Source organism: Typopeltis vanoorti, chromosome 6 (genome assembly GCF_054136105.1).
Source record: "Typopeltis vanoorti isolate ZY-2024b chromosome 6, IOZ_Tvanoo_1.0, whole genome shotgun sequence".
NCBI lineage: Eukaryota > Metazoa > Arthropoda > Arachnida > Uropygi > Thelyphonidae > Typopeltis > Typopeltis vanoorti.
Genome location: NC_143554.1, coordinates 113069892 through 113091543, shown reverse-complemented (window position 1 = coordinate 113091543; position 21652 = coordinate 113069892). Strand labels below are relative to the sequence as shown.

Here is a 21652-nt window from a genome sequence, read left to right as displayed (position 1 = left end):
CTACATATCTAAAAAACTGTTTAGGATTCTCTTTAGCCTGCATGGCCAATGTTCTTTCGTAATCCTTTTTTGCTTTTCTTACCACACTCGTTACCCTTCTGGCCTGCGCTTCATAACGTTCGTGTGCCTGCCGGTCACCTTCCTCCTTAAATTCCCTCTATAGTTGTTTCTTTTTTTGCAGCTGAAGCTTAATGGTGTTATTCATCCATTTAACCCCTAGTTGATTTATTATTCGGACTCTAGGTATACAGTCAGTCATTGCTTCATGCAAACACTTCTTAACTACCTCCCATGCACTATCGACTTCTAGTCCTTGCAGTTGCACATGTCATGGCACTGAACCAATCAAACTCCTAAGCTTGTCATACTTTCCAGCTCGATAATTCCTCATGTACCCTGTCTTAATTGAAAATTCTACGCCTTTAGCCACCTCCCAAGTCAAGATCCTATGATCACTCTCACCGATTAGTGGCAACGTGGTCATATTTATTACAGCCAATTCCTCAGATGTAATTACTAGGTCAAGCACTCTCTAACCCCTAGTATTTTCCATTACATGCTGTCGCAGATAGTTATCCCTTAATAACTGCAAAAAATCCAATTCCTTCCTCACGTGTGTCCTCACTCCAATCAATGCGACCATAGTTGAAATCTCCTATAATAATCACCCTCCTTCCACTCATTTCTTCTATTTGCTTGTGAATACTGTCACCACTATCTTTTCCATCACCTGGTCTATAGCAGCACCCAATTGTATATTTAGTTCGGCTAGCCACAATCTCACACCAAATGGCCTCAAATGTGCTCTTTTCTCTATCCTGCAATTCAACTTCTATTCTCCTTGGCTGCAGCTCATCAGCTATCATCAACAATACTCCTCCCCCCATTTTATTCTCCCTGTCATTCCTGAACACACTATACCCATCACATTCAATCCCACTAGCTATATCATCTACAGTCAGCCATGTTTCACTAATACCAATAACCTGTGGTCTGGAAGTGCTAACCATGGCCAAAAACTCTTCCTTCTTGTTCCTAATACTCCTTGCATTAGTGTACATGAATTTAAGACCCCCATTAGCCCCAACCCTACCTTGATGCCTTATATTAACTATCCCACTCTGATTTGTTGTCCTTATTTGCTCGGGCATATTATATTCATTCTTACATTCAACTGCCTCCCTAAGGACTACTCCCCCCCCCCTTAATAAATCTAGTTTCCCTGAATTTGCACGTCCACCACATTCAGCAACACTTTCTCAAGTCTTCTTACACCGTAACCATTCAAATGCAAGCCATCAATCTTATATAGATCCTTTTGCCCATCAAACTCACTCCACACGTCCACAAATTCCACACCACTCGTCATACATAACCCATGCATAAAGTCATTCGCAATTATGGCCCTCCTTTTAAACATTTCACTGTCATACCGTGGCAAAAGCCTAATCATTCTAACTCTCTCACTCTTTTCTTTTGCTATCTCAAACAATTCATTCAGGTCTTCTATCATTTCCATTTTGTCTCCTTTCAAATCATTCATACCTGCTACAACAATCATTTCTCTCACCCTTTCCTTTTGCTCTCTAATAGACTCAGTTACATCCTTTATGGTTGCGCCAGGTTGGTACGAAATTTTATATTACATTAATTAAAATATATTCATTTAATTTTAAAAATAAAAGTTTTATAATCAAAATTAATAAAAGGCTACCTCATATGATGTGAAGCAAGAATTGTTTTTGTTGGAATTGTGATAGTTTTCAGAAAAAAGTATTCTGTTGAGTATAAATGAGATTTCTCCTGAAACATTTATTATGTTTATCTTTAATTTGATAGGAAGGTAATATGTCAACTTGTGCTTTGTGTAATCCAGAAACTAACAAATCACACCATACATATACCAGGTCCTCATTCTTCAGAAATAATCACCAAACTTGTGACTCTGGGGCAATAAATGATTCACCACATTTTCCTGATTTTGGCTCTGCCATTTAATACCAGCTCTAATTTCCACTTTTTTGAACAAAAACCTATTGATCACTGCTATACAATAAAAAAATATATAATTTGAAATGTAACCTTGCAAGTTCTAGCATTAAATTTATCTCAAATACATCTCCAATACCACAAAGTTAAATATGTGAACTAGGAATGAACAGCAGAATATATAACATCCTTTATAATGGGGATGTGGATTTGTAGGGATCAATACTGCACCCGGAACAACAGGCTCTACTCACATCATTCCACAACAAAAGCCCTCACCAAACTCCTTAAAGAGGACAACAAATCCCTACCTCCCCAAACCAGAACATACATACACTATATCTTTACCCATCTCTCAGATCCATAAGTTAAAATTGGTTTGAACACCATCTTGTATACAGCTAGTTTAGTGTTTTGACTAATCTCTCTCTTATTCCATATAAATTATTCAGATGACTTCTTACCATACTGGCTTTGTTGATTCTGCTGTCAAATTTAATTTGCCATCTTCATTAAAAAGTGTGCCTAAATAGCTGAAATGTTTTATTTGTTCTACAGGTTCTCCATTCAGAATACAGTTGATGTCTTTAATGTTCCTGTTTATTTTCAATTTTCATTGTCTTTGTAATGCTGATTATCATACCAAATTTATTACAGCAGTTATTCAATTTGGTCAGTGACTCCTGCAAACTTGTCCTGGATTTATTTAAAAGTATACATCATCTGCATAAAGTAAAGAGCTAAGATTAACACCTCCAATTTTCATATCAGGTTTAATATTGCTTTCCTTCATAATGTAATCCAATATAGATGATGAATAACAGTGGAGATAATATACACCCTTGTTGCACACCCGCCTAAACATCAAACCATATTCTCATACTTTCAATTCTAACTGCTGATGTACAACTCAAATAGAGACTATGTATTGCTTGATATAATGTCCCATTTACAACATATAACAACTTTCCTTTTCCAGATATAGAAAACTTAAATACAGATTCTTGTTATATTCCACAATTCCTCAAATATTTGTCTTAAAGTGAAAACCCGATGCTGACAACCACTGTTTGGCCTGAACCTAGCTTGTTCTTCTCCAAGCTTCTCCTCCACCATTTTTCTTAGTCATTTCACAAGAATACTTGCATAAATCTTACCAGGAACACTCAGAGAAATTTCTCTGTAATTCTCACATTCAGTTTTAGTCCCTTTTTAACAGATGGGTACTATGAGATGGGCATAATTATTGATAGAAAGCTAATAATATTGTAAATGTTGTAATACATTAGTATTTCTATATCAAGAAATTATGATGATGATAATGATGTGCTATACATTTTTTGTGACTTTCATAAGTGTGGAATTATATATATACTGTATATACATATATAAAAATCTGAATTTTGTTTAACACTATAAGCACAGAGATCATCAACATTTTTCCCAGCATAACATTCTGACCAGAATTTGTGCAGCAAAATATATATTAGCCTGATAAAAAAATTCTGTGTATATATATATATATAGTTTTATGAAAAAAATTGAATGACTAGAACCAAGATTTAATTAAAAAGGTTTTAATATAAACACACTACTAGTTTCGGCCTGTAACAGGCCGAAATTGTAGAAGGTATCGATTCTCCTACATACAATCTTTCAAAATACCTTGCCAAATACCTCAAAAGTTTTTCAGGGAAATCACCTTCCTTTATCAAGAACACTACAGAATTTGTTACATACATCAAGGATATTACAGTTGATGAAAATGACATCATGGCTAGCTTGGACATAACTTCTTTGTTCACTAATGTCCCAACAGATGAAGTCCTAACATTACTCAAGGACAATTTATCCAAAAAAATGTTAGCCTTGCTTACACATTGCATCAAGTTCGGTTACTTCAAATTTCAAGATAATATTTACAAACAAAATCATGGACTGGCTATGGGTAATCCTTTATCTCCTGTTCTTGCAAATATTTACTTAGAAGATTTTGAAACCAAGGCTATCTCTTCCTTTATTTTAACACCTAAAGTTTGGAAACGTTATGTGGATGATGTCTTCATTGTTTGGAGCCATGGACATGAATCCCTTATGGTTTTCCTCGAACATCTCAATAGCCGACATCAAAGTATTAAGTTTACTGCTGAGCTTGAAACGGATAATTCCTTGCCTTTTCTTGATGTCAAACTGACTCGCTCTTCTGCTGGTAAACTAAAAATATCGATATATAGAAAACCCACACATACCAACAGATATCTGCACAGTCAATCCCTTCATTTCCCTCCTCATAAGCTTGGAATAATTTCCACCTTGGGACATAGAGCCCGTTCTCTTCTTGATGATCCAAATGAACTGCTTACAGAAATAAACCATCTGAAAACTTCTTTCGAAGTTAATGGATATTCCAAGAAAATCATTAACAAATTCCTTCTTAATCCTCCCAGACATCACTCAGAAGAAACAAATAGATTCAAAAGCAATATATCTATTCCTTACATAAGTACTGTTTCACATAAATTAGCAAAAGTTCTAAAAAAATACAATATCAGAACCTTGTTCACTCCACTTCCAAAGATCCGTTCCTTAATTAGCCACCCAAAACCTTGTCATCATCAACTCAAATACCCTGACGTATATAAAATATTATGTGACTGCGATATTCCTTATTTCTGGCAGACAGACAAATCTGTCGAAATGCGTATGGAAGAACACATGAGAGACATTACTTACAAGAGACAGCGAGCAAGTGCATTATCAAGTCATATCCTCTTCTCGGCTAATCCTAATGATAATAACCAAAGTCACAAAGTCTGCTGGGAAAAATCTACAAACATCTTCCGTTGCAGTGACGAAATAGAGAGAAAAATTGTGGAATCGAGAGAAATCATCTTCAATCCTGTTCATCTAAATAACAACTTAAGTTACAACCTCCCGGATAGTCATTCAGCTGTAATCATGTACTGGCGTTCATGTGATGCAGCAAGCACGCACTCTCCCAACAATGCAACAAATGAAAGAACAGCTTCAAATACAACTACAACGTTTTAATGCTAATTATGTATAAAGACTGTCTATGATGTTCATAGTCTTTTAACCCTCAATGTTTAGTGTTTTTTCTTTTATAATGTCACCTGAAGAAGGCTGTTACAGGCCGAAACTAGTAGTGTGTTTATATTAAAACCTTTTTAATTAAATCTCGGTTCTAGTCATTCAATTTTTTTCATAAAACTATGTATGTTAACCGAGTCAATGATCATTCTGTCATATATATATATATATATATATATATATATATATATATATATATATATATATATATGTACTATATAAAATTATCCTTAAAACCAATCATGAAGTTAAATCAGATATATAATTCTGACCTTTTGGGTCATAAATTTTTTATAAATTATATTTTCAGCAGACTTCTTCAATACTGCTTAATTAGCCACAACTTTCATTTTATTCTATGAAGCATTTGTAAATAAAAGTTTCAGTTAAATGCCAACTGGTTGGCCAAGTTCTTCAGCCAAAAGGCTGTGGCTTTGAATCCTGACGTGGGCATGGATGTTTGTGATTGTCTGTGAAAATACTAGTGGGGGAGGGGAGGCAGTAGATGGCATTAGTGTAGTTGCGGTTCATTGTAGTGATAGAGACGGAGAGTTGCAGAGTAGGTGCCCTTTCTTGATGAGTCTTTGGACTCCCTGTAGGTGTCACGTAATAATCATAATAATAAATATGTCAATATATATACAACATTTAATTGCTGAGGGGGGGGGGAAACCTGAAATGTGAAACTAATCTGTTCTAACTATTAAGATAAAACACTGATATTATAACAAAGGCATGATGCCTTTATGTTTTAGTCAACTTGAAATCTACAACTTTGGAAAAAAAAATTTTATTCATTTATTTATTTCTATAGCTGTTCTGTTGCAGCTATTTAAAAATAATATCAAACTTTTCAGAGAGAGAGATTATTCCATATATCAGAATACAAAAAGAACACTCTAGGATGGAATATTTTTATTGCATGATTAAAGACATGATTTTTATTATACTCACATAAGTTTATGTTGCTGTTGTTGTTGACCTGACTTTGCTAAGTAGACAGGTTGCTCAACATGAGGTAATAATGATGAATGAAATGAAGAAGTGGCATGTTGATCATACCGTTTTGCATTTGTGCCAATCTCGTCCACACTGCATGCCATCATTTTCTGTAAAATATGTGAATTAAATGAAAACTTATAATAATTAAACATGAGTAAAAATCAAAAAAGTAAAGGTGATTTTGGAAGAATAATACATGTTAGATTGTGATAAAGACTATCATACTTACTAGGAATATGGGTAAACTGAAATGTGCCTTTCCAGTTCCTGTTGCACACACAGTCTCACATTTGAGGGAAAAACATGTCGACTCTACTTTCAGATTACATGATTAATGAACAACATTCGATCATAATTGTAGTCACAAAGGGTCAACCACCTCTGAGATTTACAGAAAAATGTTAGCACAGCAGGATGAAAGCATTTTAAAAAATACATATGTGGAATACAAAAGATTCAAACAGCTATTATTTATACCGATATTTTAGCCTGTTTCTTAGGAGTGTCCCTTATTTTAAATACACTCACTTTTTACTCAAGAATTTTTTAAGGCATTATAAGTGTATTTCAGAGGTAAATATATGCAGACTAATAGAGGAAATAATTTTGCACATACCTTGTTTGGATGTTAGGATGTCTTCGTTCTCCATGCTTCTGCTGTTAGGCCATTAAAGGGGTGGGAAATGTGGGGGGGGGGTTGAGGCAAGGTCGGAAGATTAAATTAGAAAACCCAGGTTTTTTTAAAAATAATATATATATATATATATTATTATATTTAAGGGTGCTTCTTTGGGAAAAAAGGAAGAGATTTATGGGAAATGGGCTGGGGGAGAGTGTTAACAAGATGCGAGCCGTTTCGATCGTGTATCATTATTGAAATGGCTCACACCCCCATTAATACTCTCCCCAGCCCTGTTTCCCTTAAATCCCTTCCTTTTTTTCCCAAAGAAGCGTCCTTAAATATAATTTTATATATACAGGGTGTTCGGGATAAATTTGACAGTTTCGTAAGGAAAAAGAAAATCTTCTTTGTATCTATTAAATTTAATGAATTGACAAAAAAACATTACAGGCAGAGTTAATTACAATACTATCAACAAGATTTACTCAAAATAACCACCATTAGCATCGATCACAGCTTCAATTCTGCTTCGGAACCTCGAACAAGCTGATGCTACAGTCTCCCTGGGAAGGGCCGCAAAAACTTTTAATTTTATCCATTAACTGGGCTTTTGTATTACTGGAAGTGCGATTGGTGTCTTTTTAAACTGCGCCCCATACAAAATAATCCATGGGGTTAAGGTCTGGGGAGTTTGGAGGCCAAACATTTGGACTGGTGAAGTCGTAGAAAATTTCAGACAACCATTTTTGACTTTTCCCAGAGGTGTGGCAAGGGGCCGAATCCTGCTGCCATACATACGGCCTACCATTGGCTACCCTTGTTATCCAGGGCTTGACTACAGTTAGCAACTCCACGAACAAAGCCCGAATTCCAATGCCAGGGTTCTTCAACACCTGTTCCTGCAGATTTGCGAGGAATTCTGCTGTACGAACGCAATCAGATCGTCTGCTAGGGATCTTTCTTCTTGCTACATCCTCGTAGTCACCATTGCAAGTCTCTAGTTCATGCCTGATTGTTTTTACTGTATTCAGGGAGCATTGGGCAGCAGTCGTAATATCCTTATTTTGATGGCGGGCACGAATCATCATGATACAAGTTATTCTCTTCCATGATTCAGGTGGGTTCCAGCTATCCATCCTTTCTGACATCTTGTATATGAATGAAGAAGGGTCCAAACTTTTAAATGAAGAGAAGTGTGTGTTAATACATGTAACTTACGGAAAAATATAATTAATTATAAATATGTCAAATTTATCCCGAACACCCTGTATGTATATATATATATATATATATATATATATATATATATTATTTTTAAAAAAAACCGGGTTTTCTAATTAAATATTCTCACCTTGCCTCAAACATCCCCCCACGTTTCCTACCCCCTTTAATGACCTAACAGCAGAAGCATGGAGAATGTCCAAACAAAGTATGTGCAAAATTTCTTCCTCTATTAGTCTGCATATATTGACCTCTAAAATACACTTATGTCCTAAAAAAATTCTTGATTAAAAAGCCAGTGTATTTAAACATATAAATAATAGTTTTTTTAAGAGGAGTAACATGGGAATTTTCCCAGAAATAATACCGAGATTCAAACAATTTTTCTGCATTGTGACAATGCTCAACCTTATTTAGTCAATGCATTCATTGAAACAATACAAGAACATAAAATATGAAATTCATCCTCATACACTTCCACAGTAAGATCACCCCAAGTGATTCTCTTTGGTTCTCTTAAAAAACATATCATAAAGTCAGAAAAGCAGAGCTGAAGGAACAACAACAACTATTCTCAGATATCAGTAAGATGCTTGGACTGATTTAAAGTATATGGAAAATGAAATTAACTGAAAAATAATACCAAAAGTATGTACAAGGGACATCCAGAAAGTAAGTTCCGTTTTTAAATATTTTCACTACAGCGCTGCAATCACAAATGGTGCTCACGCGTGCTGAGTTTGTCGATTCCTTAGCAAGGCATTGGTGCCATTTTGAGACATTCTCGCAGTGCGTATGCTTCTTGGTGTGTGTTTATAATGCCTAAGAAAATCATTCGCCCGCTGCATGTGAAATTAGGTCAGTTATCCGTTTCTTGAATGTGAGGAATGTCAAAGCTGCTGAAATTCATTGGCAAATTATTGAGGTTTATGGAAAATACGCAATGAGTGATTCAATGGTACGAAGATAGGTAAGACTTTTTAATGAAGGAAGGATGAGACTTGGAATCCCCGAATCCAAACAACAGTCCATTGAGTGGAGGCACACCTCATCACGTCAAGACGAAATTGAAGACAATGGTTTCCACTCGGAAAATAATGTGCACTGTGTTTTGGGACAGACAAGGAATTTTTCTGGTAGACTTCTTTGGTCAAGGCTTCACAATCAATGCGAGTATGTACTGCCAAACCCTTAAGAAACTGCGTTGTCATGCGATCCAGATTAAATGACGTGGCATGCTTACCAGGGGTGTTGTTTTGATTCACGATAACGCCCGTCCACACACAGCTGGCATAACACAACTTCTCACCACCTTCGGCTGGGAACAATTCTATCGTTCCCCATATAGTCCTGACCTCACATCAGGACTATATATTCTTGGTGGCCGGTGGTTTCAAGACAATGATGAAGTCAAAGGAGCAGTCAATACATGGTTTGCGTCACAGGCGGCAATCTTCTACGATCAAGGTATACAACTCTTAGTGCCCCATTATGATAAGTGTCTGAACAATGGTAGAAATTATGTAGAAAACTAGTTGAAAGATATCTACTTTAATTTCCAATAAAGTTTTTTTTGTAAGTATATTTTTGTTTCTCTAATAGCCCATTGGAACTTACTTTCTGGACGTCCCTCATACATTTTACCTTTTTTACATTTAACAAAGAATAAACTGATTTTATTTTCTACCTTTTAATATTTGACATCTTTATAATTCACACTGATTCATCATCTATCACCAACATTACAATCCAACAAGGTAAGTATGCTTGCAATATTTATTAAATAACTGCTTTAAGTAACTTAAATAATATTAAGGAGATAATCAACTTTTACATAAAGTTCAAAACATGTCTGATGCCTACAATGACATCCTTCTTGGGATTAACTGCAATTGACTCCCATAAACTCTGAGGGAGACCAAAGGAATAATTTGTTATAACCAAAATTTTGCTGATGTGTGTGAAGTTCTATAATGAACTCACACACTCTGAGCAAGAGTTGACTATTATTCATTTTATACTTAATGGTATGAATACAGCACCAAAAGAATCAACTAATATATTAAACTGTGAATATTTTGCTAGATTCAAATGAATATCTTCAGAGCACAATAACATTTATCACAGTATGTAGTGACAACTTGACTGTGTGTGTGTGTGTGTGTGTGTGTGTGTGTGTGTGTGTGTGTGTGTGTGTGTGTGTGTGTGTGTACACACACACAATTACAATTAAGTATTATCAATAACAATCAGATAGCTATTAAAACAGTTCAATAACTGCCTGACAGCAAGTATGTTAGAGGTAGGTTTAAAATGTTTATCTTCCAAAATGTTTTGGCTATAATGCAGCCAAACTTAATGACATCAGAAAGTTTCATAGCTAATGTGGGTTATAAAAATAGTCTCTCAGCCTTGTAGCAACTGCTCTACAATCTTCTTCCATTTAATTCTATGTGAAGGGGATACTCCAAGTTTGATCTGCTAGTCTAGACTTTGCCATAATGATGATAATTAATGTAGTTTTTATATTCTTCAAGGAAAATGTTAACAAATCTGTCTGTATATGTAAGCATGGGGAACTTTACAATCTTGAATTTATACAATCCTCAACGTATTAATGAATAAAGTGGATCCTTAATACATTCATGACATGCTGTGTCTCATGTCTTATGTTGTACTAGACAGCATGAAACACATGTGTAGTTTAAACATGGCAAGATTATATTTGTTAAGCACTTTGGCTATCTATTCATATCTTGGATAGATGGAATGGGAATAGTTTTGTTGTGAACCCATGGCAGATGGTGGTGGGGGAGGGCATAGCATTTTGTGTTCAAGTAAGCCAAGGCAGGAATCAACTGCCTTGGCCTACTCTTAGAACAGAATAGGTTGCTGCTGGCCAGAGCCAAGTTTTGGCACAATGTTGGCTGGAAGAATCAATGTTAAGTATCCTGGAGTTATTAATGTTTAAAGTGAATTTTATGGTTATCGTTTTAGATCACTCATAGTTTCGGGGAATCCTCTGTATCTCTTACAGTCAATAAATGCAATGGCACCATACATGCCTGAGAAGAAAGTGCTGAATATTATGGCATACAGAGCAACATGATATGAAGCTAACAGTCTCTATATACAGTCAACTCTCATTATAGCAAATGTTGCAATAACAACTTACGAAAAAAAAGTATTAACAATATCAAACAAACTATTTTATAAAAATACGTTTTATTAACTGTTTATATTTTGGCGAATTTCAAATCAGCATCATCAGAGCACAACACAGCATGTATACATGACAGTAAGTGAAACAATACAATTGTAATGGACAAAAGATCTAAAGTTCTATTTTAGTGCCCTCTAATGTTGTAAAAAAAAATTACAGCTATGTAGGAGTTGCTCTTAAGATAACAGTCTCCCAAATTTTTGGCAAATTAATGCAACCATATTTGTTCAGGTTACTTTGCGAGACTGTTATCTTAAGAGCAACTCCCACATATATGTAATTTTTTTTTATTATTATTTTACAACATTAGAGGGCACCAAAATAGGACTTTAGATCTTTTGTCCGTACAATTGTATTGTTTCAGTTACTCACCACCGCTTATACATGCTGTTTTGTGCTCTGATGATGCTGATTTGAAATTCAGCGAAATATAAGCAGTTAAAAAAACATCTTTTTATAAAATAGTTCATTTGGTGCTATTAATACCATTAAAAATAACTTATGAATAACCATCAACGGCTAAGCTTATCTGTTAGATTGATGATTCTGCACAAAGAAGATACTGTGTACAAAGCATGACAGTTTGGTAAGTTGAAACTGAAATTGTCCAGAAAATTTAATAGGTTAACCTTCCTCAAACAATGTGTGACAGCAATATCATTCCAGCTTTTCTCAAATTTGAAGAAGAGTTAAATTTGGCAAAGGCACATCGTATTCATCGACGGGCAAGTTTAGCACTTCTCCGAGAACAAATCGCCACTACTCGCATAGAGCTTAGTAAGTTAAACAGCTCTATCATCACTCTACATGAGGAACTAATCAATTTGTTAAATCCTGAAATGTGGATTGTCCTACATTACATCTCCAAAGTTGCAGCAAAAAAAAAAAAAAATTCAAAAAAGTTAAAAGCAGACACCTGAAGAAATATGAAATCCTTCAACAGCACCAACATACTACATTCTGACCACAACTTGGATGAGACAGCCTGGTCGTAAATTTAATCATCGCAAGTGCTCACTGAAGAAGCCAAGAATGCCCTCAGTCTGGGGCATAACTTTGCCATCACACCCAAACAAATTTCAAAATTAGGAATCATGGTAAAGGTAGAATAGGACATCTACGGCCAATAATGTACATTTACATATAGCAAGCATCCCAAACAAGACTAAACCACCAAAAAGTAATACACCATATAATGAAATAGTTGCCTTAAAAAGTTGTATAAGAATAAAAATATTATTATTACAAATGCCGATGGGGAAATGCAGCAGTTATCACAGATCAAGAAGATTATAACAAAAAAAATGCAAGATCTCCTATGTGATGGTAATATGCACCAAAGTATAGATCGAGATCACACTATGTCTCAAAGGAAAAAAGTCTGCAAATTATTGAAAAAAGTGACTTCTTGGCCAAAAGCAATAAAATAAATAAATAAATAAAACCAGTTAAACCACCCTGCATTTATGGATTACCAAAAATACACAAATCTAATATCCCCTATGCCCCATAATTGATAGCACAGATTGTCCCAAACCCTCTCTACTTTTGTAAAAAATTCAGTCCATTTCAAATTACTGGTTAAAAATCATATCCTTAAAAATTCAGACATAATGGCTAGATTTGATGTCACCTCTTTATTTACCAATGTACCACTTATAGACACTTGATTTGATCAAATCTAAATCTCCCCCCCCCCAATATCTTTGAATTATTCAAATTTACTATGTATACAGGTTACTTTACATGGGGAGGAAAAATCTACAAACACATTAGTCTGCTATGGGTTCCCACCTTTCCCCTTTAGCAAACTTTAAAATGGAACACTTTGAAAACAAAGTACTTACCACAGCTACATACAAGCCCCTAGTGTGGGTACAGTATAAGGATGATGTATTGGTCATTTGGTTTCCCATGGACAAGACACTTTGGATGCATTTGTCACCTACCTAAGCAGCCAACACCCCAAAATCCACTTCACATTAGAAAAATAATCTAATAACTGTATATCTGCACCATATGATCTTGGCCAACAGCTACGATTCCTACAAAATAGATAAAATGCTACATAGCCCCATTACCCCTCTCTCCCCAAACACACAGGAACACAGCATTACCATTTCTATTTCCTATGTCAGAGGTTCATCAGAAAAGATAGCCAAAGTACTGATGAAACATGGACTTTGCACCACATTCAGTGCTCATGTTAAATTAGCAATTCTGATCTGCTCCCCTAAGGATAAACTTCACTCTCTAGCACACCCTGGGGTATATGAAGTTCCCTGTGACTTGGCCTACTATAGGCAGACAGGAAGATCTGTTAACATTTGCCTGGAAGAACATTGGAAGGACTGACAGACCACGCTTTGGACACTCCTTCACACAGGATTAGATGGAAGAAAAGTAATGTGCTTTTTAGAAGGCGCTACAGATCCGAAAGATTATTTTTTTTTGAATCCGTGGCTATGAAGAATTCTCAACCTGAACAAATATGGTTGCATCAATTTGCCAAAAATTTGGGAGACTTATCTTAAGAGCAACTCCCACATAGCTCTATTTTTTTTTTTTACAACATTAGAGGGTGTCAAAATAGGACTTTAGATCTTTTGTCCGTTACAATTGTATTGTTTCACTTACTCACTGTCATGTATAAATGCTGTGTTGTGCTCTGATGATGCTGATTTGAAATTCAGCAAAATATAAGCAGTGAATAAAACATCTTTTTATGAAATATTTCATTTGGTAGTGTTAATACTGTCAAAAATAAGTCATGCAGAACCATCAACATCTAAGCTTATCTGTTAGATTTATCAAAAGAGTAGCTCCATAGGTGCAATGCTATGATAAAAATAATAATAAATAAAAATATTTACCACATCAAACTATTCCTATGATCCTTACAAGTTTGTTATGGTCAGAGTTAACTACAAAAATCATTAGTTGTAAAAATATATCACATACAAACTTTTGTTAGCTCATGCTTGAGTAAATTAAAAACTTGCACAACTATCCCTAATCCAGAGGACTGATTATAATAATATGGTGATTATGCCAGTTTGCTACTTGGGGTAACTATGAATTTTTTTATCACTGTTTCAGTATGGAGTTTAGTTCCCTCTTTTTCTGAGATGGCATTATATATCCCAAGAAATGAGTCCACTATGGGATACTAAGGCAATTTGATGTGAAGTCAACTGCCTTTATGGAGCCTCCATAGCTCAGTTGGTATAGATAAAGCCCTTTGGTAAGAAAAACCTGGGTTCGATTCCTGTCAATGACGTGAGGAACCTTTATCACATGTTTCGACTAAAGGTGAGTTAGCCAGTCTCACATGGATGTGATTTTACTCCTGAAAACTCAGATTTTTCATCTCTCACAAACAGGCAAACCAGCCCTGTGACATGGATCTACAGACACAGAACACTTTAGAATAATGTTAGCCTGCAATGGCTCCCAGCTAGAAAGTAGTAACTTATGACTCATCTCGGAACCAAATGCCAATACTGATATCCTGGATACTCCTATACACTAATGACAACAACCGCCTTTATATACCAGCAGTCTACCTATGAAGATATTCCACACAATGGTAACAGGCACCCCCCCCCCACACACACACACCAAATCAGATGCCATGTGACGAAATAGATCAGATGAATATCTTTTTTATTATTCAATCAACTGGTCTGTTTTATATTAGTCATACAACCTCAGATTTGCTCTCTAAATGTAAATAATGCATCTTTTTTGATATTTTTATTTTAATGTAGTCTTACTATTGACATCAGTTAACTCCTCAACTGTTTTCTTAAAAAACAATCTCTAAAACAAGCATATGTTTTAATTAACTAGCTCTCTTTTAATCAATTTTCAGATCTTTATATAAAAGCAAGTTTGAACCTTTTTTTTTTATTCCCACTGATTTTCGTGAGTATATATTATTCTGTTAATGTACTGCATCTCTGGTGAAGTCTATTATTCTGTTTCTTTGGTGTTTTAAGTTCTCACTTATTCCATATAAATTTATTTAGCTAAATCAGCACATCAGCCTTGTTTACCACTGTGACCAGCTCATTATTCTTCTCTTCTTTGGTGTTTTCTTTAATTTCCTCTTATCCCATATACCGTATTTTCGGTGTATAAGACGCACCTGAAGAAATTTAATACAATTTTCTGGAAAAAACCTAAACTTTACCTAAACCAAAACAACGCTCACAGGCTAATTTGACTGCACGTGTACAAATAATTTTTGTTGAAATGGCAATGCCATTTTGGCGATTTTCTTGCATCCATTTCAAAACTTCGGTCTCTAGTTCTGGCCACTTCACAATTTTTCCACGTTCCGTGCACTTTTCATTACGCAAATTGTACAAAACCTCCTTCTGACCACGCCAAGTTCTAATCATTTTTTCTGTAGGCAGAGGTCCAAAATGTCTTTCAGCTTCCCTATTCTCGTGTTCTTCCACATATTTTACAACCTGCAATTTGTAACTTGAAGTATATGAATGTCGCCTGTTTTTTTCCATCACTAAAATCTAAGGGGAAATATCAAACTGAACACAAAATATCTCAACACGTCAACTCAATACTGATAAACATCGGTAACTGATTACTTGGATAAGATATTATGAAACTTGAATAAGGACTCCCATTCTTAGCCAATGACGTGCTAGAAGTCACGTGAAGGTCACGCATCAATTTGATTACACCATTAACTGCCTACAAAGATCTTGGAACATAAAAGGGAGTGCATATGACTTTGAAAAGAGGAAACAATCTTTACCTTCATTATATAAGATGCACCCCATTTTTAAGATGAATTTTTAAGGTAAAAAAGTGCGTCTTATACACTGGAAAATACAGTAAATTTATTTAACTTATGACCATATCAACCTTGCTATTCCTGTTAACATATTAAACTTTGTCTGTACTAAAAACTGAGCTTGAATACAAAATTGTGTTATTTATTCTATCAATTACCATCATCTGGCATATATCGTTTAGAGGTGTACCATATTATGGCAGTTCCAACACAGCATTTTATTACTAGTTTCTCAAAAATTTTATTTCAAATTAGTAATCATCTACTGCTAAGTCCCTGATGTGATCAGTTTTTACTTTTTTATCTGCTAAAACTCATTTAACTATATTGACTGATTTCTATCTAGATCTTCCTCTGGAAGAGCAAGCCTCCATACAGAAAGGATATCTTTTTCTCCTGTTTTCATGTCACCTTTATCATCTGTAACTCCTTTTACAGCACTCTTTCCTCCATTTCTAAGCTTCTTCAACAACCTCCAGAATATATTACCACCTTCTTGATATTTATTTTCTATGTTCTTGCAAAAGTCCTCCCATGACTTTTGTTTAGCTAGTTTCACACAATGTTTCGCTTTCTTACATTTGTCTCTGTATTCTCTAAGAGCAAAGCTGACTTATTTGCCAGGAACTTTTGATATGATTTCTTCTTTTCCTTCACTGCCTCTTTAACTTCCTGTGTCCACCATGGAGTGCTGATTTTTCTATCCTTACAGACAACCACACCACATACCTCTCTGGCTGAATCAATCAGGGTATTCTTCAAGGTTTGGTTCCTGTTTTTAAAATCTTTAATTTTTTCTTCAATAATCTTTGTGTATGTTAGTCTACAGTTCACATCTGAGAGCTGCTCAACTTTTATTCGCTTTAAAACTTTCTTACGTGTTATTCTTTTCAATATAAAATTCAATTTTATCCTGCTCAAGACTAAATAGTGATCGCTTCCAATTTTAAATCCTCTGTACACTCTGGTGTCCTGCACCAGGGAGAAAACATCACTATCAACAATAACATAGTCAATGAGACTTTTCTTATTCCTTGCCTCTTTTCTCCATGCGAATTTGTGCACATTTTTGTGTTGGAACATGGTATTAGTAATAACCAGTCCATGTCCTGACTAGAAATCCAACATTTATTTTCCATTATTATTAGCTTTGCTCTTTTCTCCAAATTTTCCCAAAATATTTTTGTATGTCTGACATTCATTTCCTACTCTCTGCTATTCAGATCTCCAACAAGGACCAACTTTTCCTTTTTCATTATGTTCAGTTGCTTTTTCTAAAAGTATCAAAAAATTCCTGCACTTCTACCTTAGTAGAACCTTCTGTGGGATCATAGGCACAAATAAGTCTAATTGTCAGTTCCCCATTCTGATGTTTGCCCACATCGCTCTATTTGACCTGCCATTCAAGAAGATTAGCCTCGTATTTAGTGTTGAATAATATGGCTACTCCCTCTTTTCCTTGATTGTCATTGCCTGAATAAAACATTTTGTATTTATTGCTCAGAAGTATCTCACCAGTTTTTGTCTTTTTTGTTTCAGTCACCCCTGAAATCGATCTGGTACTTATCTAATTCCTCAGCTAGTTCCATTTCTTTGTCATTCAGGCTTCTTATGTTGATAGTACTGATCTTCATCTCTGGTGATGTTGAGTTCGGGTGTTTTTTCAGATTTGTTCCAGTAGTTGACTTTTCACTGTTCACCCTGGTTCCCTGGTGAAAACAACTGGGGCCTTGTTTAACTGGGCGATGCTCCAGCCAGCATGAAATTTTGTGATGTTGTACCATCATTATGTATTTTGGTTTAAGCCAATAAGAATACAATTTGGTCGGCTAAATCCCAAATTGCCAGCCCATCCTCGTTCGTTCAGTATCCAGGTAGATACCCAACAGGGTTCACCACGAGAAGGTGAGGATTGGACATTAGGTCAGAAGCTCTGGTTGGTTCTCCACATTCCTTTAAAGGCTATGTGGAGGTCTCCTCTCAGTTATACAGCTTTGAACCTTAAGCACCCGAAGATCTTAATCATTGATTTCATAATTATATATCATATAGTAAGAAAAAAAATCTCAACTTGGTAATTACTATTTCTTCTAAAGCCAGCTTGTTTTTATCAGTTTTCAATAATAAATTTGGTTTAATTCTTTATCCAAGTGTGAGCAAACAAAGTTTGAACCTGAAAATATCTTCAGGACTGGGATAAGGTAGTACAACACTGGGCTACTCATAGCAAGGTGGACGAAGCTAACATCACTCCTATCTCAGTATCTCCCATAATGCAAAACACATCTCCTTGTGGTAACTAATAATTAAGGAATTGACAGTGTACACAAGAAATATAAATTAAATAAACTTTAATATATACTTTCCGATATTTCGGCAAACGTCACATTGCCATCTTCTTGGGAACTTATTACAAAGACACGTGCACACAAGTACTACATAACAGCAAATGAGAACAGAAGCTAGGAAGTTAATGTTTTCCAAGTCCTGATGGTGCCCCCCCCCCCCCCCCCCGGTGGGTTATATTGGTAGTTCTTGGCCTTTGGGCTGAAGTTCTGATAAATGTTTCTCAAATTTGGGGCAGTCTCATGCATCCAAATTTGTTGAGGTTTGGCATGTTCCTAAGGGCTGAGGCTGATTCCATGAATAGACTTTCATATTTGAACTTGCTGTGGTGTATTACTGTGGCTTTCTTCCATCTTATTCTGTGGAGAGTATCCAGAGCGTGGTCTGCAAGCCCAGAGTGGCTGTACTTGTGAAATCGGATGTAATCCTTGTGTTCTGAAATTCTGATATTTGCTGTCCTGCCTGTTTGGCCAAAGTAGGACAGTTTACAGCTGCAAGGGACCTGGTATACACCAGGTAGGTCTAGGGGAAGTGGTTGGTCTTTAGTGGAGCGGATAATGGATGCCAATTTTCTATGTGGTCTGTAACAGGTGGTCAAGTCATGTTTTTAAGATTTTGTTGATTTATTCCGAGGTGCCTCGGATGTAGGGAATGGTGATGGATCTAGAATAATCTTTTTTGTGAAGGGGGGGGGGTGGTTGTGGATAACTGGGTTAAGTATTTTTTGGATTCTTTTGGGGGGGTAGCCATTGGCTGAGAAAGTGTCACGGATGTGATTTAGTTCAGTAGTTAGGGCTTGATCATTAGAACAGATTATTTTTGCCCTGTTGAATACTGTCTTAATAACTCCATATTGTTGTGGGGGGGGGGGGTGATGGGATTGTTGGTGAATGTAACTACCTGTATGGGTGGGTTTTCTATAAACTGAGAAAACCAAGGTTCCATCAGGTTGGCGGGTGACTAATGTGTCTAGGAAGGGGAGGTTATTGTTTGCCTCTTTTTTTAGGGTGAACTTGATTCTAGGGTGTTGGTTGTTTAAGTGTGTTATGAAGGAGAGGAGTGAATCTGGGCCATGTGTCCAAATAGCGAACACATCATCAACGTAGCGAAGCCATATGGTAGGTTTTTGTGGGGCTGAGTTTAAGGCTTTCTCTTCAAAAGTCTCCATAAAGAAGTTAGCCAAGGGTGGGGAAAGTGGTGAACCCATAGCTGTCCCCTCTATTTGTTTGTAGAATTTTTCCTGCCAAACAAAATAGCCTGCGTTCATTGTAAACTGAAATAGGGCTGAGATATCGGGAGGAAATTTAGCTTGGATTAGCTCTAAGGTTTCTTTGAGGGGGACATTCGTGAATAAGGAGGAGACATCAAAACTGACCATTATGTCATTATGTTGGAGTATGAGGTTGTCTATACTGGCTTTGAAGTGGGCTGAGTTTTTTATGTGTGATGGTGTGTTGCCAGTATAGTGTGAGAGCGCTTTGGCTAAATGCTTGGCTAGCTTGTAAGTGGGGGAATCAATGCCATCCACTACGGGACGTAATGGCACATTATCTTTATGTATTTTTGTAGCCCATATATGCAGGGGGGGGGTCTAGGTTTATAGGGTTTCAATCTGTTGGTAATCTCCACAGGCCAAGAAGTGACCTTCTTAAGGAGCCTATGGAGTTTTCTAATTTGAGAGTTGGTGGGATTATATTCAATAGGGAGATAAGTGGATCGATCTAATAGTAAGGCCTTGAGCTTACCTGTGTAGTCATTAAGATTGAGTAACAGTGGCGTTCCCCTTATCCGCTTTGGTGATCACTTGATCACTATTTCTTTGTTTCTCTTCAATTCTTGTAGTGACTTGTATTCACTAATGGATAAGTTGGATTCTGGAGGCTTTGCTTTTGTGAGAACACAGGCTACATCCAATCTGATATCGTTGGCGATGTAGACGTCATGTAGGACTGACCAAAGCTCGTGATTAAGCGTATGTGAAAGCTCATTTTCTAGAACTAATATAGCTCAGTTAATGTTGGCTAGGGAACCGCTTGTAGCGGTAATTTGCTCCCAAAGTAAAACCTGGCTAGCCCGGTTGTAGATACGGAGAGCTTTCTGCGAGACGAAGCGGTGTTTAAATTTAACACAGTTAGGGATGACTTGATTATCCCGGCAGCGTTTTAGGAATGCTAGACGGTTAAGTTGTCTGGATAACTTTAGCTTCAGTTTGCTGTAATGGCGGGCCTTGTGTGTGAAGGAATCTCCGTGGATGATCATTATTCTTGTTGAGAGGCTTATACGCTGGTTATACATGATAACTAATAATTAAGGAATTGACAGCGTACACTAGAAATATAAATTAAATAAACTTTAATATATACTTTCCGATATTTCGGCAAATCAAGGGTTAATCACAGTTAGGGATAATCAGGTCATCCCTAACTGTGTTAAATTTAAACACCGCTTTGTCTCACAGAAAGCTCTCCGTATCTATAACTGGGCTAACCAGGCTTTACTTCGGGAGCAAATTACCGCTACACGCGGTTTCCTAGCCGACATAAACAGAGCTATATTAGCGCTAGAAAATGAGCTTTCACATGCGCTTAATCACGAGCTTTGGTCAGTCCTACATGACGTCTCGTGTACGGCGGCTAATAAAGAATTCGAACGTATACGGAGCCGACATATCAACAAGTTTGATAAATTAATAAAGAACTCGCCGTCCAAACCTAAACTACAAACCAACACTGTAGTTAACCTTTTGTCAATTAACCTGAAGCACTCAATGCTCTGTCACGTGGTCACAACTTCGCCATTGCTCCTAAGAAATTACCGGCTGAGGAATTAATGATCCAAATTGAACGCGGGATTTGCCACCTCCCAAACCACATCGCCAACGATATCAGATTGGATGTAGCCTGTGTTCTCACAAAAGCAAAGCCTCCGAAATCCAACTTATCCATTAGTGAATACAAGTCACTACAAGAATTGAAGAGAAACAAAGAAATAGTGATCACCAAAGCGGATAAGGGGAACGCCACTATGTTACTCAATCTTAATGACTACACAGGTAAGCTCAAGGCCTTACTATTAGATCGATCCACTTACCTCCCTATTGAATATAATCCCACCAACTCTCAAATTAGAAAACTCCATAGGCTCCTTAAGAAGGTCACTTCTTGGCCTGTGGAGATTACCAACAGACTGAAACCCTATAACTCTAGACCCCCCCCCTGCATATATGGGCTCCCAAAAATACATAAAGATAATGTGCCATTATGTCCCATAGTGGATGGCATTGATCCCCCCACTTACAAGCTAGCCAAGCATTTAG

At 36.4% G+C, this 21652-nt stretch overlaps 1 protein-coding gene across 3 annotated transcripts in view; it reads right to left on the bottom strand.

Annotated features, from left to right (window-relative positions):
- Positions 1–21652, bottom strand: part of LOC150105819 (homeodomain-interacting protein kinase 2-like) — a 325632-nt gene that overhangs the window by 7993 nt on the left and 295987 nt on the right. For all 3 annotated transcript variants that reach the window (XM_090394360.1, XM_090394362.1, XM_090394361.1), the window contains exon 23: positions 6055–6209. In XM_090394360.1, the coding sequence (XP_090250486.1) occupies positions 6055–6209 (155 nt within the window). The remainder of the gene's footprint in view (positions 1–6054; positions 6210–21652) is intronic.